Source organism: Lipophrys pholis (genome assembly GCF_963383615.2).
Source record: "Lipophrys pholis genome assembly, chromosome: 4".
In the NCBI taxonomy this organism is placed as follows: domain Eukaryota; kingdom Metazoa; phylum Chordata; class Actinopteri; order Blenniiformes; family Blenniidae; genus Lipophrys; species Lipophrys pholis.
Window position 1 is genome coordinate 34,423,133 of NC_137637.1, and position 26,654 is coordinate 34,449,786.

Sequence of the window (26,654 nt, forward strand, 5' to 3'; positions counted from 1 at the left end):
TTTTTTTTTGTTTTTTTTAATAGATCCCCTTTAAGAAGATCTCAAGATCCCCCAAGTCTTTTCAACCCAGTCCCACATGGCAGCGCGGCGCTCGCGAACAGACTGAACCACGTGAGCCCGGCTGCTGCTGCACATCGTTGCCCTCGTAGATGCCGCTCAGTCTCCGTGTTTGCAAATGGCTTGCTGTCTGAAGGACGAGCTGCTCTGTTCCATCTGCCTCAGCATCTACCAGGACCCCGTCAGCTTCGGCTGCGAGCACTATTTCTGCAGGAAGTGCATCACCGAGCACTGGAGCAGGCAGGAGCCTCACGGAACGAGGGACTGCCCCGAGTGCCGCAGGACCTTCACCGACCCGCTCCTGTCGCCCAGCCTCAAGCTGTCCAACATTGTGGAGCGCTACTCGGCCTTCCCGCTGGACGCCATCCTGAACGCCCAGCGGAGCTCCTACCCTTGCAAGGACCACGAGAAGGTGAAGCTCTTCTGCCTCACCGACAAGAGCCTGGTGTGCTTCTTCTGTGACGAGCCGGCGCTGCACGAGCAGCACCAAGTCACCACCATCGACGAGGCGTTCGAGGAGATACAGGTCAGTCAACGCGCGCCGACGGCTCGTTAGCACGGCTGAGCCTGGCATTTTCTCAGAAGCCACCGCCGGACTCGCTCTCCCCGCACGAGCTGCCCAGACAGTTCAGCATTAACTCCTCCGCTGCTCCACTAAAGCTCACCGGGGATTCGCTGCTTTCCTCATGAGTACTCCAGGCGCAGTTGGTGCTGAGCTACGAGACATAACTCATTTATGTTCTCCCGATGCCCACACGAGTCCGCTGACCTCGGATCATAATGAGAATCCAGTTAGCAGCTCCCGTTATGATCGGAGGTCAATGGATTTGCTTCCGTAGTTCAGACTGAAGTGGATGAAAAGGGGTTGAGGTGTGCAGCCTCACATGGAATGAATTGCAAACGGACTTTAAACTGAGGGAGTGAGTCATCTTTGATGAATTAAAAGAATTTGGAGGATCAAACAGCCGGCGTTCAGTTCAGACTGAGTAGTTTAAAATTCTGGAGATGGGACACTTTCATGAATATAATCTTTCTGAAGCAGTTCTTCAACTTTTATCCAGTGCTACGTATGATTATTTTTATGAATAAGTTCTATTTGGTGGCCCCTTTTTCTACAACTTTTATCTATTTAGTCATTTTGTTATGTTCATGTCTTTCTTAGAACTACTGTATGGAATCTCAACAGGTTTTATCTGATGAACAGGATTTTGGAAAGTGTTAAGGCAAAAAAAAGTGTTTTTATTAATGGAGCATCCATATCAAGCCAGCGTCGGGTTTTAAATTCTAAACCCAGACTATTTCTCTGGAAGAAAGCAGTCATCAACACATTCCTGTGTTTGTAAGGCTGAAGTATGTATGATGCTCTTGAAATAGCATTTCAGATTGAATTAAACTCCACAGTTCATCGAGACAAGACACTTTAGTTTTCCTCTATTTCCCTGTCATCGCGCTGCTTTTTGCTCAGGCTCAAAGCAATGAAACATTAAAGGCATTTTGGTTTGTCTCGGTCTCAACTCGGCAGGGAATTAAATTTAAATGCTTTTGAAAATGTTTTTTCTTTTAAATGGGGTAAAAAAAACAAAAAAAGCCACCATGCTGCCAGTCCCTCAATGATTCATTACGTTTCAAATCCAGAGTACGTGACAGTAATTGGCAGCGACCTGGGAAGATGCGAACATCCTCACAAAGCTTGTGTTAATATATCATATGGGTTTCCTCCGAGTCATGTTTTCCGTGTTAACACGACTGGTTCAGCGTTTGCTTTTCTCTCACTGTTTGGATAAATCCATTCCCACAGAGCCAAAATCCAATAACTGTGAAACAAAGCTCCTAATCCTGGTCTGTCTTCCCTCCCGTATGCATAGCAACACATTCCAGTCTAATGTTGTTTAGTTTGTTTCATTTCTCTCGTCTGCTGTGTGGATAGTTGTACGTGCTCCATCTCATGTAGAAACGCTTGGCAGGCGGCACTCCGACGTTTCTGATATGAAGGTGATGGTCAATGTGCGGCTGTGTGGATTTAAAGACGACCCTCGTCGGGCTCCTGTATCGTCAGTTATTTACAGTGACTGGATCAAGATCGCTGTGGCCTGACATCATCTGGTCGTGGACTCGCTTATATGTTCATCTTTTGATTCAGCAGTGGCTGACCAGACAATGAGCCCAGTGTCAAATAACAAGGACGTGATGCTGAATGTCTGCTGCAGCTTTGTGGACAATGGTCAACCAGACGATTATTGAAAAATCAGGGGTGTCAAACGTAAGGCCCGTGGGCTTAATTCAGTCTGCAAGAGACTCCAGTCCGTCCAAACCGCCAAGGAAATAGTCACAATTTGTAAAGGAAAAAGTATATTAAAACAAAACGACGACAAATTTGGGACCACGTGACGCTGCCATGAAAGCGAGCACACTAGCATTCGCCTCAAAGTCACGCTGTCGGGGAGAGTTTGTAAAAACATGAATAAGACAACAGCTATAGGAAAGGGTTTTAATTCTTCTGAACCTGAAGAAAATACTCAACAAACAACCTTTTAACATTTACTTTTCTGCACTATGACACTTTACATTTACCTTCTTATTTCATATGTATAATTCTTCATTGTGTGCTTTAGATCGTTGTTCTTCTACTCTTAGTATTATAATAGTTGTTTTGGTGTGGACCAAGTACTAAAATCATTTCACATTATACCGTGTAGTTGTTTGACAAATAGACTTGTATCAGAAGGTATAATTAGAATTGGCACTCATTGTGTTTAATCTGCGCCACAATGACGAGAAACCTTCGGTGTAGATTTAAAGGTTATTATGGCACTATTTTAACGGTCTGTCCCACGAGAGAAGGAATCGGGCTGCTTGTGGCGCCGCGACTAAATAGCTTGTTTCAGATGGAGGATAACTGTGGAGCTACAAGAAGGGGCCTCTATGAGCTATGGAGAGATTTATTATCATTTAATTTTCATTTAGAAACTCAAGTTGAGGACAAGAATAATAACAAAACCCCTAAAAAATTCTTAAAGAAAGAATTATACCGCATTGCCCTGGTGTCGTATTAATCAACAGGAAAGAGATCAACAGCCTGGATGTGATTCGTTAAAACCAAACGGAGACACTCAAATCTCAGATGAATTAAACATGCAGGGTTTTTGTTTTTTTTAAATGAGATGTTCAAAGTTTTTAAACTTCTGCATCTGGAATGCTTCTGAGCTACTCCACTACTACTGGAGGAGCAGGTTGAACCGGAGCGTGACCGGGATGGAATGAATTCCAGTCCGTTTCTAATGACTTGACTTTGGCTAATAAAATGTATGTATTCATAAAAACTAAGAATCTGCTCTGCGAAAGCTTTTTTTTCTTTCCTTTATTCCTTGTAACAGGAGTGTTAAAATCAGAGTTGTTATATTCAGACCAATATGTTCCGTCCTATTTTAATGTTTATGCTCTCATTGCTTCTCAGATTTAAATCCAGGTAAATGTGGATCTCACAGTAATTCAACCTGAAGTCCTGTAGCTTTAGTATTCTTGAGCTGAATGATCAACGTTTGTCTATTATGATAAAAGTCTAAGAAACCCTTGTTCTTTGGTTGCAACCTCCTAAGTTTCCCTCAAACTTCCTCCTGTTTGGAACTTTTTCCCAAACAATGAAGAACTCATTGTTCTTCACTACTCTGAATACATGTGCTTTGATATATGCATCCTGCATTTGATTTAAAACCTTGATCTCTAATGGCAATACACAGAATAAATTCAAGTTCAATCTGGATATAGCTATTTTATATATATGAATATATTTGCACTGACATAGACGGCACTTTAAATGTACCTTATCACAAAGCCTAACCCAACTTCTAAGTCTATATGACGCTCTCCAATTAATGAACCTCGTGCGTTTTTGGATTGTTGGAGAAAACTGGATTTGAACCAGGGATGTGCACGCTGAGGTGAACGTACTAACCACTACACCTACTACATCCTTTTGCTCCGTGTTGGCTGTTCGTGGCTAAATCAAGTATGAAACAAGGATGATTTGATGGACGACTGCAGCAGCTAATGTATCCTGAAGCCATTAAAGTGGCAAAGAGCTGAGGAGCTCCTGCAGCGGTAACTCATCCCAGCTCTGCATATTCTCATTTTTAAAACGTCTCCAAGTGACAGTTTATCGGACTGCACTGCTCCGAGCTACACCTGCCTTCATCCAAGTTTCTTTTTCTTTAGACTCTAAACAGCCTTTGGTGAGTAATATCTCTGCAGTGTGGGAAAATGTTTTAACTTTAATTGTTTGGTTTGAATGGATTATTGCTTGTTTGTATGAGATCAAGTTTTTTTTTAAGCTCAGTAAGCAACGGATTTATATAATTACAGATCAAGTCTGGTCAATTCAATTAATTGAAGGAATGTAAACATTGTCGAGCAGTTTGTAGGTAACTTTGAGCTACAGCCTCCCACTGCTTTGCATTAAATATAATTAACAGTGCTGTGAACATCAATGCTGTCGCCCTCAATTTATAATCAGGCGCTACGCTGGAAGCTTCAGAAAGGTCAAACTGTGTAATCTTGGAGCAGAAGTAATTGGGCCCAGCACAAGATGTTTCTCTTTTCTTGGACGTCGGCTCGTCCCTCGCCTCGGAGCTCTTTTCAAGGCAGCGATCTGGCATTTTGTATTCTGGCAGGAGCTTTGGAGTCTTCCCAGATCCACAATACTGAAAGAGAGTCGGAGCACACAGAGGCCCCCCTCGCGAGCCACCGTGTCCCATGATGAGCTTGGCATGCTCGCCTACAAGTGGGGTGTTTTGTTGCATAATGACTCATCCTTATCAAACACAAACATCAGAAAGAGGCTCCGAATGCTCTTACAAATTTTCCCGTCACTGTTGTCTGAGAATAAATTGAATAAGGAACTGAACGTTTATTTTTCTGAAATTCTATTATTGAAAGGAGTGCGTGTCGGTGATGCCCGCGGACGTCGGGCAACTTACAGATTTCTTTCCAGTGAACAAACGGGAGCCTTGTGCCATGAATGTGTGAGCTGTGCCTGCAGGCGAAGCTTCACTTTAAGCATGAGGCTCGACAATGCTTAGCCAAATGCCAAAACAACATGGTGAGGATGTGTTAAAGTGCAGCAGCAGCAGCAGCAGCAGCAATCGGCTCCAGTGTTTGGACTATCTGGGCCAGAGGGGAACAGGAATTGCCAACTCGGTGGCCTCGTAGAATGAACCGTACAGTTTCTGTATGGTGGGAAAGTTTTTAGATTAGGAGGGAAAAGGATTTGGTAGGTTGAGAGCCAAAACTTGTCTTGGTCTCTTTGATTTCAATTCATTCAAATGAAATGTTGAGGAGGGGGGAGCCCAGGGCAAAATGAAAAAAACTCTTTGAACAAGATGAAACTTCCAGCAGAAGGAGGCTCGGAGGAGGGAAACATCTGCCTCCACCAGTTGGGGTTAGAAGATAGTAAACATGGAAAGGAACAAGACTGAACAACAAACAGTGAAGATCAACATTGTGCAGGCCGACGGGAGCCGGAACCACAGATCAGGACTTCACATCAGCAAGAAAGGACATAAAGAGGAAGACTCATAGACGCGAGACTCAAGGTTTGGTGTATATATACACACCTCCAGTCTAAACCTATAGCAGCTTAGAAAATGGCCTGGGGGGCCAGAGCCAACCCGTCTGCAAATGTTCTACGAGTGGTGATTCTGTTCATGGAGGAGATGAACCTGCCGTCAGAGTAATAGTTTATTGGATGGTCTGATTTCTCAGCAGTGTTTATTTTTGCATCATCGTCTGAACTGTTGAGGAGCAGTGTCCTTCACCTTTCAGTCACACAGACTCTACAGACGATGCATTGATTTTAGAATCTCTGACGCAGTTAAAGTTCACAGAACTTCCACTGCGATCAAATAGACACACCGAGTTTTAGGCTGTGTTGCAGTTTTTCATCTGTTTGACCAAGAAAGAAGATCAAGTTCACTCTTGTTATAGTAGTTTTAACCAAAATGAGTGAACAAAGATACATTTGCACTTATTTCTGTTGTTCCTCGTGGTACAGAGCTTTAAAAGAAGCCCAGGTCTCGATGGATTCACCAGGTCTCTGTGGTGGTTTGTTTCTTGCTCATTTGCCTAAATGATGCACCAGGAATTGAAACTGCGTCGCACAGTGATGTTGGGGTTTGTATTCTTGCCTCACAGTGAAATAAATCCTTGGTTGGAGTCCAGGCTCGGTGCAATCTGTGTTTTCCTGGATAGCTTCTCCCACAATCACACAAACATGGCTTGCGGTAAATTGAGAACTCTCAACTTGCCGGTGGGTTTTAACTCGAGTCTCTGTCGCTGTCTGTTTCTGACCGGTGATGGACTGGTGACTTATCGAGCTCCCCCACCCTGCCTTTGCCTTTTCTCACCTTCCAGTGGCTCCAGACTCACAAACCTAAGTTGAATTAAGTTGTAGAGAAGATGGAGGGATTGAAAGCGCCATGAGAGGTTGTGCTTCACGGTGGTTAAGATGCCTGTCACATCCGGTGTTTGAGCTGTTTAGACGTCTTTTGTCCGTGCTTCCTTCACTCTTCAATCCAACTGGAGTTTCTTTGGTCCGCGGATTCTGAACAGTGGGGCGTCTCTTGTTTGATGCTCGCCAAAGGTTTGAATCGCAGCATTCACATCGGCGAACCGCATGAATGTAGGAACCTCTGCAGAATTTGTTTTAATTAAACTAGATTCTTCCTCGTAGAAAGACATCCACAGCCTGCTGTCCAGAACTGTTTTAAAATATAAGCTGCATGGTTTAAATACACAGGTCTCACCAAGGTGCACATCTCCTGCGGTGTATTGGGAAGCACAATTACATTTTCAAAGCCTTTTGAGCTCCAATTCTCAAACCAACTATCTATTCCAGGGGGTTCGGTTAACACTTCGCGTCATCGCTGCCTCAACTTTGTTGACTCCGTCTGGCCAGTTTCTGGTGACAAGAGCAGCCTGTGGTTAGTCCGTGGCTGGATGTAATCTCCTTAGCCTGGCATGTCACTGCGCTGACCTCAGGCCTCCAGTCTTTGCCTCCTGCTGATTTCCATCCTTTTCCTCCGTTAAGCGCTCCTGCAGCCATATGTGTAATGTGCAAACACACCCAGCGCCTGACCGCCGCACAGTGATGCCCACATCTGGCAAACATTCCCCCGGCACATAATTGCACCCGTGCACGTGTTTCTCAACATAAAGGACATTAAGGTAGGAGTGAGGAGGATTTATTCGTGCCTCTGCCATTTGCTTCAGGGAGCAGAGATTTGGCAGGGAACTAATGCATTCTGATGAGAATGGGGGGAAATCAGACGGCATTGAATTCCATTTGAAAGTGCACTTGTATTGCCAAATTATCTCCAACTTCTTGAGGACTAAAACGTAAAACTAATTTGTGGTCAGCATTAGAAATCTCCAAACGTCTCGTTTTAATTCCGTGATGTTGTTTTGAGGATTTCTACCCCGCCAGGCTCATTTTGAACCCATTAAATGAGGTTACAGCCAAGAGGCCAGGCAGTCTTATCTACAGAGGCCCATTCCTTCAGTCCATAAAGTATGTGCTTTATGTTCTGGGAACAAATGCCTTTATTTTGGGCAACATGGTTTGAGGTGATGAGATTACGGTTTCCTCCCTTAGTCATGCTACAGTTGGCGCCGTCCTAAATATAGGGTGGCTGGATTGCTGTAACCCTGACTGGAGCCAGGCACTTATAACCACATCACCGTGACCCAAAGTTGGCAGTGAAGTCCCGTGGAGGCCAAAATAAAAGCTGCATTTTAATTTAATCTGTGTTTTAATTTTGACGATGGCGACTGTCAGTGGACCGCGTGCTGCAACCACGCCACTGCAGGGCCGGACAGACTCTTTCTGCTGTCTCATTGCCCCCGGGACATGTTTCCGCTCTAGTTGACGGTGGCTTAAGACTGCAGCCTCTGGTTCTCCGTGAATGTTTGGAGACTTAACTTTGTTTAGGAGACTATAGTTACAGTGACCCAGCGATGAGCAACTCTCAATGTTGTTAGCGCTGCTTCCAAACGGCCAAATTGCAACTAAGCCCAAGATCCGTGAAAATTATGGCCGCAAGTAAAAATGACTAATAGTATGCCTCATTTTAATCAACATGCATGTATTTGATATTTTTTACCCTGAAATAAATTCACTAATTTGCAGTCAGTTAATAGTTAGGAGAGATACCGCCGGTCCTTCCTCCCCGCTGCAGTCAGACTCTTCAACCAAGCCTGCTCCCAGTAGACCACTGCACACCACCACCGGACAATATCACTCCACTCCAACTGGGCAATAATCTATAAAAAACGTATTTACTGTGTGCAATACATCCACCCCCATATTCTGTACATGTCCACACTTATAGGCACCGTGTGCATATTTTTATTATATTGTATTTTTATCTGCTTTTTTAGTTCCTGCTATGTGTGCTTCTTTCTCTTTACTGTCCTGTTGTACCACTGCAAATTTCTCCACATGTGAGATAAATAAAGGATATCTTATCTTATATCGATATCCAGTTGACTGCAGTGTGCTTAAAATGACCATCGTCTGTGAAATCTACAATTCATTTGATGAGTTTTGGAAATTGGCCCACGTCTCCTCACTTTGTGGCCCGCGGACCACCCGGTCCTCATCTCTGAAATGAGAACAACAGGCAGCTGAGACAGGATGCTGGTCTGAGTTTGACTGAAGCCCACGTTGCAGGGGAATTAAATGATTACGGCGGTGCTCGGTCACCCACACGTACCTGTCAGTCAAAGTGTCCTGATGTACCTGTGTGCAGCGTTTCTCACTAACACCCAGTCATTCTTTCCTTATCGAGTGCAAACAGCGGGGTTAATCGTGAAAACCTATTAGCATTTCTCTCGTCTCCCTCGCTGTAATGCAGGGCGGTGTTTGAAAATAAAGAACGAGCACGCCGGCCTTTTGAAGTGTTCCTCTGGTGGTTTTAAAAACAGGCCCGTCTTTCACTCCCCGACTGTCAGCGCCTGGCCAAGACCCCTCTTTCTCCCTCTGAGCCTGCCATCACCACGCATGGCCGTGCTGCTGCAGTAATGAGTCAGGCAATTTCAAGGGCACCCACGGCTGCCATCTCCCCCGTGGCTCGCCTCAGTCTGCTCTCCTTTTCCTCTCCCAGCTTTATCTTTCTCTCACTGCTTGCTTTTTCCCCTTCACTATGATCTCCCTCTGTATTCTCCTCTTTGAAATATGGGCTTTATTACGCGCCATCTATGTGCTTGAGTGATGGGTTTCTTTGAAGGAGCTGGTTACCAGTCCCCCCACCCTGACGATTTGCAGCCATCCGTCCACCCCCTCCCCAATAAATGAGTTTGCTCAGCTTGGCGGTCGGTCGCAGTGCTGTGGCAGAAGATGCTTCGTTCATGCAGAAACTGAGCCATGGGGAAAAACGGAACGGTCATGTTCCATTAGAGGAGTCCTGGCATTATAATCCTCATCCGCAGAGAGGCGGGAGCTTGCACAGCACTTATTCCTGAAGCCACTGATGATGATTGGAGCAGGATGCATGTTCACTTAAGTCCAGACTGCTGCTAGATTAGCAGATAAACGGCTGCAGTGATGGGGGGGGGGGGGGACGAGCTGCTGTGTCGTCCACCGCACAGCACACTTTGTCTTGTTTGGATGATTACTGGGGCTCGTGCTTAAGTTAAGCGAGTCAGATGTCTGTGCATCTGTTGTGCATTAGGGATGTTCATGTAGCACTTCTGCAACGAGACGTTAAATTTGCAGTTTGCCATGTGTTTCTTTAGCAGTCAATAGCGGTGCTGCAGGTGCGAAGAGAATAGGCCCTAATGATTGGAAAAGCTCCCTCAAGTTCGACAGCTGGTTCTTGGATGAATGTAACATCAGAAACTTATGAGTAATTGTAGTTCCCTTTCTTATGTTGTGCTGCCACACCGTAAACCGTGAGTCTTTAAGAAGATCCTGAACCTGAGAAGGGCGAGAATCTAAAGGCTTGCTCATGGGCAAGGAAACTGAAATGTGAAATGCTCAAGAAGTGTTTCACTAACGTTCCCTAAATCGTTCTGTTTTTGTCAGGACTGACCGCTCCCTGGGAGCCTGCCGAGTTGTGGAACTAGAGAAGGTTATGTGTAGTGGGTCGCTCTGTCACCTCACAGTGAGAAGATCCCCAGCTCGAGCCCTCGATCGTGGACCTTTCAGTTTGGCGTTTGCATGTTCTTCCTGTGTGTGTCTGGGTTTTCTCCTGGTCCTGGTCGACCTGCAAGACCACATCAAACCCGAAATATTTGTATGTTTAAACACAATATATATTTTTGGTGTGACTTCCATTGAGAGGAAATACGTAATCTTATTACTGGTTGTTGGTCGTACATCTCTCTCTCTCACTCTGCAGGTCTTGGCAGGCTCGTTAGTGTTTCAGGTGTTGCGACGTGCTCCAATAAACAATTGACCTTGCAACTCTGTTTTATATCTGGTCGGAGCCGTCATTTAGCTCAGCAGTGTGAGTGTAGCCACAGAATTTATTAGGCTTCCTGTTCACTTTATGGGAAAACATTTGATTTGCCGGCCTCTTTGTACCTGCGTATTTTGTGTGTTTCTTTTTCCTCTTGGCTAAATGTACGAGTGTTAAGATTCCATTGTCATGATGATGTGGATTTAGTTTGGATTGAAGGTGTGGAGAAATTTGAGTTCAGTGCTCAGTGGAATTTTGTAATGCTTTAACATACGGCCTGAATTTAGTAAAAATTTATAATCTTATGAAAGTACCAATAATTTTAGGTTTGTGGAGAATCGGTGTCGCTGGTAATCGAAGTGCCAGTATGCATTTGCCTCGCAACAAAATGAAGTATACCACCTCAAAAATAGCTTCTGAGAGAAATGCATGCATCAGAAACTCACACGGGCTCACTGTACCTCAGTGACTCATTGTGAATGAACGCATTGCACCTTATGAATCAGTGGTTGTGCATGCACCTCTCAGCTTGTTTGACGTGCAGGTGACAGGTTTGCTGGACGTGCTGCAACTAGTCTGGCAGCCCGGAGTGAGAGCACGGATCACGGAGGAGGAGGAGGAGGAGGAGGAGGAGATTTGCTGGTCATCTCAGTCAATGAAAGGGGAAGTGCTGTCCTCAAAGTTTTGCAGCTCTAAGCGAGGCTTAATGCTAAACCCTAGCCCTCCTAATGTGAGGCAGAGCTGCTTGGACGCCACCGACGCTGCTGTAAAGATTACATTAGATATAAAATGATTGACAGGTACACTCAGTTACACTTCTAACTGAGGCACATCATTAAATCTTTGTAAAATCTATGACAACTTTTGCTTTCTGTTTTGTCCGTGTCGGTTTTTATATAACGCACTGCTGTTCCCCGGTGCTAAAGCCATGAGACTCTGAGCCCTGCTTTGATTAGCCGGGGAATTAAGTCAGATTACAGGCCATTGTTCTCAGGGGTCTGGGCTGGGCTGGACGGGGCCATAATCTCTTGTAATTCCCCGTGTCCGTGATTTGCTGCAGTTGATTTAATTAGTTTTGCTGCTGATAGGAGTCCTCATTTACAGCCCCCAATCAGTCCAACTCAGACCTGACTCTCTCCCTGAGCTGACCGGCCACTGGGAAGAGGAGGGAAAGAACGTGGACACGCTCACCTCTAAAATGACTCATTTGTCTGAACGAGACTTGAGCAGTTTCCATTTCCCGGCTAACCTCTGGTTCTGTTCTTACTATACAACCCAGGTGCAGAGGCAGACGATAATTGATAGGCAGGCCGATGCCATGGAAGCTCACACATGATTAATCTTGTGTTCACTGCAGATAAGACACATCATGTCCAATTAAGCAACAGGTCTTTGTCTTTATCTAATAAATGGAAAACATCCAATGAAGGCCAATTAAACTAAAGCCTGACTTGGCATGCACCATAAATGTTGTCATTATTCACCTTTTACTATCAAGTCTTTGATTTGTCACCTTCCTGTGCACCTTGAACTGAAAGGAAACGAGTCGCCTTTATCTATGTGTTATAATCTATCTTGTTATCCTGGAAATTTATTCCAAGGAACTTCTATAATAAATCTAACTATTAATCGTAGACCCACACAGTTGAGTCGGCACACTAATGTTAATGAGTGTTGGTTGTCTGCAGGGACGTGGGGGTGTCTGTGTGTTTTGAGCTGTCAAAACGAAGCTTTCTTCTAAAATGTCAACATTTTATTCTGTTCCCAAACATGATGCTGCAATATTTAGGTATCATATTTCCTTGCACCACTGAGACGCTTGAGTCATTTCGAATATGCGATTACCTAAGGTGCTCAGACGCACCCGACCACATAAATATCAACATGATTAATGAACACATTTAACAAACAGCCCTGTTTCCCCCCATCGCCATGGAGAACAAAACATACTTTAAATAGGCCAAATTCCTGAGGAATCGTACGTCTTACTTGAGTTTCTGGTTTAAAAAAAAATAAAAAAAATCTATCTATTCATTAGTCATAATGAATCTAGCTGTATTTTCTGCCTCCTCTTGGTGCTCGTTCTGCATTCTGGTGACAGTTCGCTTCTCCTGCAGCTGTTTGGGCTTTTAGCACCCGCTCCCGTCTACAGTGACTTACAATAACCGCTGCTGTAAAACAAGTGAGCATTGTTACTGTGGGCTCCTCCGTCTGATAGTTTGAACGGCCGCGTTGCAGCTTTAATCAAAAAAAGGTGAAGAGAAAACTCCTCTGTGGAGTCGTCCTATTTCTGCTTGTTCAACCTTGACTAAAGTACAGTTTCATGGCCTTTAGTAGAAAAAACAAATGCTTCATTAAAAACACATTAACGTTTCCAGGAAGAGGACGTTGTTTGGAAATAGTTACTTGATTTACTGTTTCAAAAAACACAACATGACAACTAAGCAGGGAGTTTTTTCTCCGTTGTTTCTTTTAATACCACAGTCGATGTTTTCTCTTGGATTGTAAAATTATCCTCTTTTTGTACATTTCAGAAGCAATTATGACCTTTTTGTCGGGTCAGTATAACAAATCTGCACCTCTGAAAACAGGAAAAAAACTTAAGTAGGGCTCTGAAGTCGGGTTGACCAATAAGTATCGGTACAGATGATTTTCAGCTCGATTTTAAATCACACAGATAATTTCGATAATTACAGATTTTTCCGGTTATTAGATACAATTACAAATGGCCGACATGGATTTATTTAATTTGTTTTCAGTCAGTTTGTTTGGCCTCAGGTGTGTATATAAACTGCTGTTTTTTTTAGGTTCCAGCATCGGTTGTGAGAAGCAGGAAGAAATCTTATCAGTGGGGGGAAAAGTTATCGTGCATCTCTAAACAAAAGCCTTTCTCATGTGTATTTGATGTAGAGATCTGACCTGTGACGGTACAGCCAAAAGACCTGTGTGGAACTCGATGTTACCAAGTTAAACCAAACTTTACCCCCGCAGCCGTCCAGTTAGCACGACACTGTGACGGCTATCGGAACTGGAGCTGTTGATTTAGTTTCCTCGTCTGGTCGCGTCCACACGGCCGTGTAAGAGATCCCTCACTCAAACTGAAGGCTTGTCATCGTCTCTCAGCTCTTCATCACGCCGGGACAGCGGTCACGGCCTGATCGCAGTCAAAGTGGAGGACTTGATTTATGCTTCCTGTCTTTCTGTCCTCCCGTTGCTGTCAGCAAAGTAAGAAGCAAATTCTGTTGGATGGCGTTAACAGCACATTATAGATAAGCTTCTTCATTTTCCAGTAGAAATAGTAAAACGGTAAAGATTAATCCTGGCCTCCGTGGTCTTTCTGTCTGGACGTTCATTTTCTTTCCCTACAGTTCAAATAAATGTGGTTTGGTGTCTTTAAATGGCCTGTAGGTGTTAATCTGAATGTGTGATGAACCTATGACCTGTCCAGTCGGCAGCGTTCCATTCAGCCACCAGTATGATGAAGCAGGTATAGATTACACATTGTTCAGGTGTCTAGGCATCATATAAGTCAGTAACTGTGATATTTCTAGAGATGCAGAGATATGACCAACCATAGAAATGTTTTAACCTGCCTTAATATAATCAATACTGGAATACTGAAGTCCACAAGGAAAAATAAACGAGGTCTCCGTCCGCATTTTGAACTTAATTGCTCCCATCTGCTGTGCTGGTCAGTAAAACTTGATCATCCTGTCAGACCCCCGAATTAAAACTTGAGACGAGGTTTGTTTTGCAACTTTTACCAGCTTTCATGAGTCAAAAAGGAGCAATAAAAAGATTTTAACTCACTGTTGCAGCCATTAGGTGCTCAACGTCCAGCACACACACACACAGTGTGGCTGAGCAGATGGACAGTCGCTTCAATTGGGAAACTACAATATGGATGAGAGGGAGATGAAGCCACACTTTACATCTGACGGTAGATTTGTTGTGTTTTAGTAGTTATTTTAATGAAGTCATTAATAATGTGCTTTTTTTAATTTTATGTAGTATTTACACAACACAGTGTACTGTACTTCTTGACCCCATTTTCCCTTTAATTAAAAGAGTTTCTGCAAACCCAAACATTAATTTTACAGAGTTTGTGTGCATGTTGAGCGCCGGTGTGGGTTGATGCTGGTCGTTATTATTAAACATGGAATGCATAAACCATTAAAAAAAAAAATGTTTCTTTTTCTACAGTCTTATGCCTGAAACTTGTTATTTTTAATGCGACAGTCCAGGCTGGAGTCTGAATAATATTGGGAATAATCACAGCAAGCAGACATGACTGCGGGCCACGCTCATAATTCACACCACTGTCGTGCCGCTGTCTGCACAGCCGGCCTGATATTTTACAGTGTGACGTGACAAAAGAGGCACACTTCCCAAATATTTATATGATGTCGAAGGACCGAGTGAAAGAAAAACAGGCGCTCTCTTTGGTTAGATAGTGCTGTAGGCGAGCTGCAGCCTACTTTGTACACACACACACACACACACACACACACACACACACACACACACACACACACACCAGCTACAGCAGGACGGCTTCCAGCTGCACCCGTGCTGCTAAGATGAAGTTGAGGCAAACAAAATCTGTTAGTTATCCCTGCCGTGTGGCGCTGGCTGGCATGCAACCCATATCGCGTTTTTTCCACAAGGTGATTTGTGCGTCTGACGCATGCTACATGGTTTTATATTAACAGCATGCTTACTATTAGAGATCTAACTAATCCTAAGAAGCTTTTTTTTTTTTTTTTTTTTTTAATTGACACAAGCTAGTGTGTGGTTGTGGCGGAAAATCTGCTGGTAGTCAAATATATCCAAGGGTCATTCTCGGGGTGTGTTTACCGAGAGTGACCCAAGACTGAAGTTGGTCTGCAGCCAGAAAGAGATAATAGTGTTGGGAAACAGTCCCTCAGACGCCTGCGGTGACTCTGGTCTCTTTGTGTTTGTGTTTGCTGCCTCCAGGTGGAGTTTAATAATGCAACTGAAACATTGCAAAATGCTCAACTCGTGGAAATTATAATTAAATCGCTCGCATAGCGATCAAGTGATCATATGGCAATAAAACATTGGGTCTCTCCAGCTGTTTCCCACTGAGACCATGTTTATACGAGTGTTTTCAACTGAAAATGGAAAACTGTCTGACACGACAACGGTGCTCAGAACCACTGAAAACCTTTGCTGCTGTATATGTTCATCACAGGCTTGGTAAACAGCTCTTCTGCACATGTGTAATAGATAAACAATAACAACAACGATGGGCTCCGTGGTGTCCTGACTCCCACGCCATATTCTACCAAGACTCGGTAGTTTAATAGTTGACAGTCACGGTAATAACGATCCAACTTGGTCATCTGTCCATACGAGTTTCCGTGTACTCCCATTGTTAATGTTTATAGTATTTTGTTCTATACATGCATGTATGCAGTTTCATTACATAAACAAACAACTTGTAGCCTAGCATGCTAACTACATTATTTTTGTCTAAATAAACACTATTTTCAAAACGTTGCTGTGCAAGCGTAAAACTGTTCTGGAATAAAAATGCAAAAACGTTGTCATGTAAACGGGACCTTGGGTTTGTCACTACTAAAGTTCTTTTTTTTCTTTTTCGTCTCCAATTGGTTAAAACAGAGTAAATCCACTCGCTGCTGCTCCCACTGTCGTTTAAATACAAACAGAAACACCATCAAAATGAAGGCAATTGGAGAAATAAAAGGTCTAATCTAGAGTTTACGTTGTGTAAATATAGTTATCTTTACATTATTCTCTTTAACATCCTAACCTCCCTCCACTGTGATTTCTTGTTTTTCCGTGTTTGTCACTGTAAAAATGCAAACTTTACCTTGAGTAATTGATACTGTAAAATGGTTGTAGTGTTTGAGTGCAGAACGTAATACTGATTCTCTTTATTCACTTTCCTCCAGTTCGATGATTTTGCAACGATAATCTCAAGCATGTCAGTCGAGTTGAAACTTGCTGTTATCAGAAACTCCGTGTTTGAGATTTCTTCCTCTCTGTTTCTGTTATCTCCAAGCTCCTAAATAAAACACCAGTAATGAGCGCCTCATCATATTTGGACATATTGCAGTGGAGAGACACCAAAACATATAAGAAAGGAGCTCTGAAGGACCTGGATGTGTCCTTATATATACTGAAGTGGATGTATTAACCAGATTCATTTCGTTTTTAATCAATCGTCAATAAGATCTAAAACGTTTGAAATGTTACAAGGCCGTTGCTGTTTACCAAAACCAGACGATAATTCCTCAAAGCTCATTCATACTTATTTAAGCTACAGACACCTTACAACTTTTTCTTTTGAGTCAAGCTCAGTGTATGTAATGTTGGGATTGGGAAACACTGCATCTTACAGTGAAGCAAACATGGGCAGAGACATTAAAGACACAAAAAGGCTTTAATGTAAAAGCAAAGGGCAGTTTTCCAGGTCCTGGTGAGAGTTTGGAAAGTGTCTTTTTACCTTTTTTCTTTGACATGTCCAAATCTCTTTTTGACAACCTTATTGCCCCCCACCCCCCACCCCCCACCCCCCGTTGAGCTGCCAATCGCAGGGCTAACACAAAGAGACACAATCATTCATACTCGTGTTCACAGATACCAGCAATTTACGGGCTCCAGTTAATCGGCGCTGCATATCTTTGGGCTGCAGGAGGAAACCGGAGCAACTGCACAAAATACACACTTGTGAAATACACAGGTCATTTTTCCCGGTTCTGGTTTCGTGCGTACTCCAGAAATGAGATCAGCACTTTCCTTTTAGAGGGATTTTGTTCATTATCTCTGCAGTGTGAAAACATTCTTTTGAGTTGTGACCCGCTGTTGTCTAAAGGACACTAAATTGAAAGGGTTAGAAAACTTGCTTCTTTTTGGTTGTTTATCTTGTGATATGGGGGGGGTGCTCCTGAGACGGGCTCCGTTCCAAGGTTGAACATTTAGTTGTTTACACTATAACACATGCCAGTGGGACTGTGAACAAGCTTTTCTCCTGTCATCAATGCATCACGAAGGAACCGAGTTCCTCTGGCTCTCGACACAGAAGCTCAAATCTAAAATGGCCTGAAAAGTTTGTTTGGTCTTCGTCTGCAGAACCAGATGGATCTTCCAAACGTAGATGCTTAAGCCACTTTCACTAATGATTCTTTCTTTTGGACTAATTATACAAGTCAGTGACTCATGTGAGGAGCTTCTGGTTTGTTTGGGATCTTATGGCATTTCTCATTTCTCAAGGATATTTTTTTCCTTATATATGAAGTTGTTGTTTTCTCCGCTGGGTGCCTGTTGAGATGATGTACAGCCCTCTCCCAGATGAACATCTTGCTCTCGACAGGGTTGATTGATGGTCCTTCATTCAGCAAGGGGCTGAAACTGGTTGCTGCATTGAGCATTGCCCCGATATTCCACGTCAGGCTTTAAGTATTAACACTGGCTGGCTGTGGCATCAATTTCCCTTTGCAGCTATAGAACTGTGTGCATCCTGCGCGCTCATTAAGCAGTGTAGCGCTGTGACAACGGTCCTGACAGGGTAAGCTGTAGCAGCCTCGGGGCTGAAGGGAAATCACTCCGTCCCTTCTGCCAGGCCGCTGAGTGACTTTACACAAGCGGCAGATTCACTCTTATCGGTCAACACCTCTCAGATTTCCACTTGAGTGCCAACCACCACCTCCCTGTTCCTCTTTAATGGCTTGTCCTACACGGTGTAGATTATCAGACGTCATGCTGATGGCTCTGGAATCGCTCTGCGTCTCTTAAAAACCCTCCGACACCTTCCCACGTCGCCGCCTTCCAAATGTCACGCACCTCTCCGCGCAGCGTGGAGACCTTTGTCAGCCGTTCAAACATCATGAGTCTCTCTCGTTTCAAGGACACTTTTATTAAAAGTGACTTGGCATGTTGTTGGTTTTTTTTTTTTTTCCTCTCTTCTCATCCTGAGCACTTCATGTTTGGGATGATGCATTTGCATACTCGGCGCCCTTCCTCGCTCCAGGAAGTGGAGCAGCAGCCTCTGAGCATTCATCATTTACATGACGTGTCCTATATTCGGAGGGCTGCAGGAGGCCGCCAGCATCAGTGCTTCTCCTAAACTATTTCACTGAATGTTGCTGATGAAACAGAAGTAAAACCTGAGGGCGGTCATCTGTGATGACACCCAGGATCGGTGCAGAGGAGAGGAAAAGGTCCTCTCGTGTCAGTGTTTCCTGCAAGAGGTTGGGCAGCTCTGCTGAAAGCACAAACTCAACTAAAACATACGTCTTTATTAATCTGCTATATGGAACAATTCGCACAGCCGAAGGTATTTAATTCTGGTATGTGGATTTTGTTAGGCTACAGTCCTCGAAAATGTTATTTAACTATTTCACTTATCACAAGCACATTTTTACAAACAGAACAAGAAGAAATTGTCCTTTTATCCATCCAGAAACTAGTGTGTACGTCACAGTAAATGCTACCGCTTTGCTCCCTGTGGTGATCTGAAGTTTCTCACTTTGTGTCCTGGAACTGTGTATTCAGAGCTGACAAATTCCTCTGACTTCCTGAAATCTGTCTTCAACAAAGCATCGCTCATGAAGTTACTCCTGCGTTATCGTCTCAGACTGAGCGGAATCACGGCGTCTCTGGGTGAACGATGTCAAACTGTTTGTGGTTTAGCAGAACGCCGGGGCAGCCATTACACGTCGGTGCTTGGCCGACACGGCCCACACGCTGCCTTAGTTTTGTTTTCCAGATGGAAGTACTGAGAACACCTGAGGCCAGCAGACGACAAAGCAGAGTTCTTCTTCTTCATCAAAAATGTTCTGAATTTCCAGCGTGTTCCAAATGGCAGCATGAAATGTCAGAAAAGGATGAAAAATTAAAGTTTCCAGATTGAAAGTTAATTGTTTCATCTAATAGACCAGGACCCCGAGATCATTTTGGGATTTTAATGGATTTTTTTTTTGTTTTTTGGTCTCTGTTTGTTTTTCATATTTTGAAGTATGAAATTGCAGTTTTTATTAATCGGTTTAGTTTTTGTGCTTCTCAAGTGTATCCTCAGTTTTCCATGATCCGATCAATTTCGCAAAATGCTGTAGTAACCCATTAGTGATTTGGAGTATTTTGATGCATATACAACAAGCAGAGTTTCTTCATAATTTCATCCTTGAAACTTCCATATGTATATTTCTTTTACACAAACTGAATTATTTGTGTCATACATTGTTTTAGGTCATGAAAATCAAGGATATTAAATAAAATAGTTAAAGCTTTTTATTTTTTATTTTTCAATCAGAGGCCATAATTATCACGTGTAAAATTCATAAAGTCTGGAAACTTTGGATGGATAGATGGATGGATGGTTGTAGCTTTACATTGTTTTTGAGCTTCTCCCGGACAAAACCTCTGACTTCAGAGCGCGATCGGTGCTCGATAGTAGTCGTGTAGGGCCCGTTGCAGCGTGCAGTCAGCCTCCGTCTCTCCGGGACCAGATGTTGGAAATGAGCAGAGCCCGGCTCGCTCAGCTCAGCTGGCCTCGGCCTGCTCCGCTGGCTGAGCTTGTGCTGCAGGGACGCTCTCGTGCCCCCGGAGAGGCTGCAGGCTCTGCTGATGCCAGAGGAAACAAGGCTCAGGAATGTAAGGCGCAGCTTGAGCTCAATTTGGTGTCTTGGAACAAACACGCCAGGGTCTGTAGCCTGAGACAGCAGTTTTTTGTTGTTGCTTTTTTTTTTTTAGTGTCCAGCTTTTTCCTTTAAGTTTGTTTGTGTGGCCAGAGGAGGGACGGGCTTCGGTCACACAGCTGCAACACCTGAGAAGCTGCTGACATATTTTTATAATTAATTAATCACAAGCAAACCAGCCCTTCGTGTTTATTGGTGAAGGTGAGTTAAGAAACTCTCTGAAAGGATGAGTGCTTTCACCGTCCTGAAGGTCATTTTTCTGAATTTCCATGTTTCTCAGCTGGCACAGAGGAACACCGGATCAGAAATAGCCGCCTGATGTTGAGAGAACTGGCACGGTTTTGTTTTGTTTTGTGACCTTGGTGCGATTTGTTGGATGTAATGTGTCTCCTCTCATTGTGATTGCAGCTATTTTATGGGCAAACCTGCTAAAACACTTCAAATACCTGTATTTTCTGAGTGAAGCAGAGAGAGAGTGGACCTCACATGATTACCTGTAAACTCCCATCATCCTGCAAAGAGCTGAATTTACTTGCTTAGTTGTTGATAATAAGTGTTACTTCCTCAAACTGCATCTTTATGCTCTTTGTCCGACATGGATATGCACAGTCGGTCGTACTTAACTTTATGTTTGTGTTCTGTTTATCCCCTGGAGGTTGACGTAAACAGATGAAACATTGCAGTACCAACAGGAGCTGTGGGGGCAGTGCTGAGATGAGAGGCGAATTCCTGAATTTTTTTGACCCTCCATTTGGACTGGCAGGCTCATTCCACCAGGCGTTTGGAGCTGCAGTGGCTCCTTTGCTGTGCAATAGGGTTGGACAATGTGGGGACATCCAATTATGAACACATAGATAAACAAATCTAACTGGGATCTTTCTGACCAATATTGACATTTGATTTGACTTACGTTTGAGTTTCTTTCCCTGTAGACCTCAAAATACATAGCAATGTTCCCTATATACTAAGATACTAAAGACCGCTCACAGTATTGCTATGTTGTTTACTAATAAATGGTAAATGGACTTCACTTCCATAGCGCCTTACAGCTCATCACATTCACCCATTCACACACACATTCACACACCATTGGAGGCTGCAGCCATGCAAGGCGCTGTCACGCCAATGGGAGCAGTTTGGGGTTCAGTGCCCAAGGACACTTTGACATGTAGACAGGCAGAGATGGGAATCGAACCTGCAACTCTCCAATTGGGAGACGACCGCTCTACCAGCCGAGCCATGCCGGCCAAAATAATACGAAAACTAGACCTGAAAAAGTATATTTAATGTGATCAAGTATTTATTTTAACTTTTTTTTTTTAATTGCAGTCATAAATGTAATCCAAATATCAGTCTTAAATGTCGATATAAATTCATAAAAGGCATTTAACATCCGATAAGCACTACTTACTTTGAAAATTAAATATTCCACTCAGAGCACGACCACTTTTGTATTCTATTACTCGCTTAATCCTAATACTCTGTGCTATGAAGGCTGCTTAACTCAATACCTCGCCAACTTCAAAAATCCTATTTGACAAAACGAACCTGCAGCTCTAAGCTGGTTGTAAACAACTATATCGTGAAGAGACATTTACAGATCTTTGTCATGCACAAAACTAATTACAAACACATAAATTGTGATAATTTGAACGTACACAAATGGGGATTTATGCCCCCACAAGTCATTCTGCTTCTGTAAAAGTCCTGCCGAACATGCTGAGGTGAAAGAAGCACATAAAACTTGCCGCACGGCCGACTGTGTGTTCGCTGGTGTGTTCCTGGCCGGCGTCCTGTTTACCCAGTCCGTCTGCTACCTGACAGAATTACACCCTCAGCTCCATCAAGGTTATGCCAAACTGTCCTTGTGAAAGTCACTTAGCAGCACGGTGAGTTATTGTGGCCTCTGCTGGGCTTCTTTTTTTTTTTTTTTCCCCCCCACCCGATGCCCGACAATAAACACAAGAGAAAGATCCCATTTTAATTAGAAGCCTAAGTGGCACATTGGCTCCCAGTCGGAGGAAGAGGAATTACAAGCTTTTATTATATATTTCTCTCCTGTCGGAGTGAAATCACTGGGAGGGACTCTTGTCTGTGTGCGAGAGGAAGTTTTCCATCCTGCAAGCTCTTTATTATTCATGCTGCGAAGCCGCATGCTGTTTTTGTTCGCTTTGTCGTTGACGCCGGCAATAACACTCTTTAAATCCTGAGCGAGCTGCGGAATATAATCAAACTCGCAGCTGTGAGGGAAGTTTGAAGAATTTCAAAGCCTCGCGCACAGTTGTTAAGAATTATGTGGCAGGAGTCTGTTGTTTTAATAATTTATATACTTGTTTATATCCACCCGAGAGCTGCTAACATGACAGCGGAGTAAGAAGAAGAAGGGATTGACAGCAGGATGAAATGAGTTTTAGATTTATAATCCCCTCAGCCATGACCCCTATTTCCTGCAACCTGGCGTCCTGGGGAAATGTCATGTCAGACTTGTGTTGACCAGATTCGATGGACAGGAGAGACGCCTCCACACACAACACACACACCTGCATGCACACACCCCACCATCACATACCAGCATTCACACACCCGCATGTCTTAGTTATGTTTGGTCATGTGCTGATGGTTTGTTCGCCACCGTACACATAATACCACTTCTCATATGGTTTCCTGCACGCGTGGCTTTTTTCTGCCACAAATGTCATCGCAGAAAAATCTCCATCCGAAGGACGGCTCCGGCTTCCGGGAAGATTAAAGCAGATTATGTCATTTCACGTTATCGAGGCGGTTTAGGCCCCGGAAATATGTGAAGATGGTTTCACCAGGGCTGATTATTCTGCTGTGTCTACAGTACATAATTGTTTGAATTCGGCTGAAGCGAAAGTTTGTTTTAGCGACTAGTCCTCATTAGTAGCAGCAAACGAATGGACTCTTCCGCTTTGTAATGCAGAGGAGGAATTAAACTGCACAATATACATGTCTTCAAAGACGACCTGAAACGGTGCTTCCTTGCTCTGTGCATTCATCTTCTGCAAATTCACAATGACAGAGTCTGAAAGAAAAGTGCAATCAAGTCACAAATGTTGTCCGACTGGCTAATAGCAATATTCCATTTGATAGACGGGCCTAATTATTTAATACCAAGTGGAAACGGACCAGAAGAAGAAGCACAGAAATCAAGGAGCCATGATGGAAAACGACAAAGTAGACAAACTGCATCTCGTGGAAACTTTTACACACTTTGTAATGTGGGAAATTGGTGGTGCAGAAAAATAAAATAAGTAGTTTAAATCTAATCGAAAAGTGTGATTAATCACAATTAATTCCCAAAAATAGATTGAGTCAAAATAAAAAATCTAAAATCAGCTGACTGTGAAAGTTGTGTTCTTTGGAAGAACTTGTGTCCAAGTGTGAAAACCTCTGCATCTTTTCCTCGCACTGTTTGTGTTTATGGAAAACTATGTGGTCATCACACCACCAAACTCATGAAATCATGAAGCCTGAACTTCGATGGCAGTAGAAATCAACGCTCAGTCTGATAGGAATGTGTCGGAAGGCTCCGCGTATCGGGCCTCATTTACAGGACGATGGTTTCAGTGAAAACTGACCGCTGAGCCCTGCACAGGGGCACACGTGTCGTAGAAAATGGTTCTAACGTGCATAAGTAGATCGATGATATCGATGGAGAATTTCAGAGTGGGCTGCTCAGTGTGTTAAAGTAAAGTGTACAGTCACTACACAGCAGAAATGATAGTTTTCAGTCGTTTGTATTCGCCCAAAACGAGGCCTTGGAGTTTGCTGAGGAATGGTTGTATGTGTTGATGGGGAAGGTTAACCCTCCGTGTCCTGGCTGAGGTGTCCGTCTGTCGGCTGCACCAGTTGAAGAGGCCCCGTGCTGACCGCTCGCTCGCTCAGTCAGTCGGCGTGGCGGCGAGCGAGCGGACGAGCATGTTTTCTCTGCCAGTCTGTCGGTATCGCTCCATCTCATTGTGTGGGAGCGGCCTTTGACCCGCTGCAGACGAAAGCGTAGCGATGAGGCGGTGAGCCTGCCGAGCCTGCCGCACTCCAATCATTAACATGGAGAGTCACGCTCCCCCTCTGCACCAACCATTGTTTTCTGTTTCTGTCCTTGACAAGAAACATGCTTCATTTCCTCACAACCCACTTCTGCTCATTTTAATCTTGCAGCTAATAATCAAGGTCAAGGATTCTCCCCTGCTTCACAAATGAGGTCTTTTTTTATTTTGACAATGCCATTGCTAAATTAACCTTTTCTTCCTTTAAACTACACGGTGGAACTAATTAGGCTGTCTCTCTGTCTGACAGTCACTGCTGCGCTGTGTCGTCTGAGTGATCGTTGATTCATTTGCTCCACTAAACCGACAGCTCTGTTGTTGTTGTTGTTTCTCGCTGCAGTTGTTGCTCAGAGGAGACAGTTGGTGGAACACGGAGAGAAAAAGGGACATGCAGGTGACTTGAGTGAATAAACCTGGCGGTGGAGTGACTTAACAAGGAGCTTGAAATAAATGAGCCTCGTGTCAGGTTGTTTTCTTTAATGCATTTCCTCCTGAATTCATTAAGACATTGTCTTTTCTTTGAGTGCTAAGGGTTTTCTTTTAAAAAATAATTGTGTCAAATGTCGACGCCTTTGTGTGTCTTTGCTTTTCCAAACTGCAGGTTTTTTTCTCTTGACATTGTTCTTGTGACGCTCTGGCCGTTGTCGTCAGATATTTACCCAAATGAATTTCATTCTAGCAAAATGTTTAAGACTCTTTTCGGAAACGTCCCTCTGAAATCCAGCTGCAGTAAACGGTTGTTCTGCACATGCATGAGTAGATGGACAATAACAACGATGGGGGGGCTTCCACAGTGCCTTGACTCTCAGTCCATATTCTCCTGGGAGTTGGTCGTTTTATTTTGACAGTCACTGTAATAACAATCCAACTAGGTCGTCTGTCCACTTCCATTGGAATGTCTTTGCACTCCCATCGTTAATGTTTAGAGCGGATTGTTCTCTGTGCACGCGAGTGTGGTTTCACTACAAAAACAAACGGCACCAACTTGTGTCCTGGCATCCAAACTAAATCCTTTTCAACATTTCCGTGTACACAGACTTCGTTTTCAAAATGTTGCCCTGTGAAAGTGAATCTTTTCTGAAACAAAAACGATGAGTTTTCACTTGAAACGTTGTCGTGTGAACAGGGACCTCAGCTGTTTTGATATAATATTTATACCAGATGTTTATATTAGTGGCTACACAGACCACCACAGTCTGCCAGGCAGTCTGGTTTTTCACAGCTTTGTAATTCATCTTTTGAAGGAAGGTGTTTCTGTTTTGTTTTCTTCTTCATCGCCGTGGCAGGAGTTTTCTTCACTTGCATGTCGCTCATTCTGCGTTTGGCACAAAATGTCTCGCACTAATAACATTACAGGTTTTTGTTTATTCATGACAAGTTATACGCCGAAGTCCGTCTGCCCACTTAAGGGAGTGACTGGAGGGAGGCAGTGCCCTGGCTGCCATGTTTCTGTCCTGAAAGCTAAATCAGAAACGCACCGGTGTCGGTGCCACTTGGGACCTGCTTAAAACTCTGCAGCACCCGTGACAGCAGCCGTCACAGCCAGCTCCCGACTGCCTCCGTCCCGCCTTAGGGAGACTCTGGGGTGGCTGAGTGGTCCTGGCCCTGCCAGCATGTGCCTGACTGGAGATAAGACCCAGGTTTTCTGGGGGTGGGGGGTGGGGGGGGTGGGGGGGGTTCTCTGACTGAGCCACAGATCTCCAGAGATTCCAACTTATCGCTTTCATATCTCGCTCTCAGGCTGGCTTGTTTGTTTTGTAGCTGAGCTTTTGAATCCTCAATCCAAAAGGGCTGTCGAACAAGAAATTACTCGTATAATAAACAATTAATTTTTTAGAGTTGGGCAATAAAACAATTGTGTGTTATCTCTAATGGTTATAATTTAATACACTGGACAGCGTTTGCAAGCTGGAGCAACGCAGGAGCTTTTTAAATGGAAACTCAGTCCTCCAAATCCATTTCCTAATGGGATTCAGGTCCGCCGTGTTTGTTTTTGGGTCCGGTGCTGCGTCTCTGATGGGCTCCTTGTTTGTGTTGCAGAGGGAGATGAAGGAGCAGCTGGCCACCCTGCAGGACAGCGAGAAGGGCCACACCGAGGCCCTGCAGCTCCTGCAGAGACAACTCACCGAGACCAAGGTACTGTCACTGTTCTCCTGTTGAAAGAGCTGCAGCAAAACATTCCGCCAAAACGGGACTGGCCCTGGTGATTCGCCTCAAAATAATGGAACTGGACAGATTGCCTCGTGTTACCAAAGGTTTATATTGAAATCAAAGACAAATGCTGCAAACCTTCCCTTTTAGTATCGAGACACTCTGAGATTGTAACCAGACAGAATGTTTCCTGGTTCCTCAGGTTTATTAACAGTCTACACAGTTTCCTCAGCCTCAGATCG

At 43.9% G+C, this 26,654-nt stretch overlaps 1 protein-coding gene across 1 annotated transcript in view; it reads left to right on the plus strand.

The window, feature by feature from the left end:
• trim62.1 (tripartite motif containing 62, tandem duplicate 1) overlaps positions 1 to 26,654 on the plus strand; it is a 46,750-nt gene that overhangs the window by 1,994 nt on the left and 18,102 nt on the right. Inside the window, 2 exon segments of the mRNA XM_080461461.1 lie at positions 24 to 583; positions 26,302 to 26,397. Coding sequence (XP_080317587.1) covers positions 176 to 583; positions 26,302 to 26,397 — 504 coding nt within the window. The 5' untranslated portion in view covers positions 24 to 175.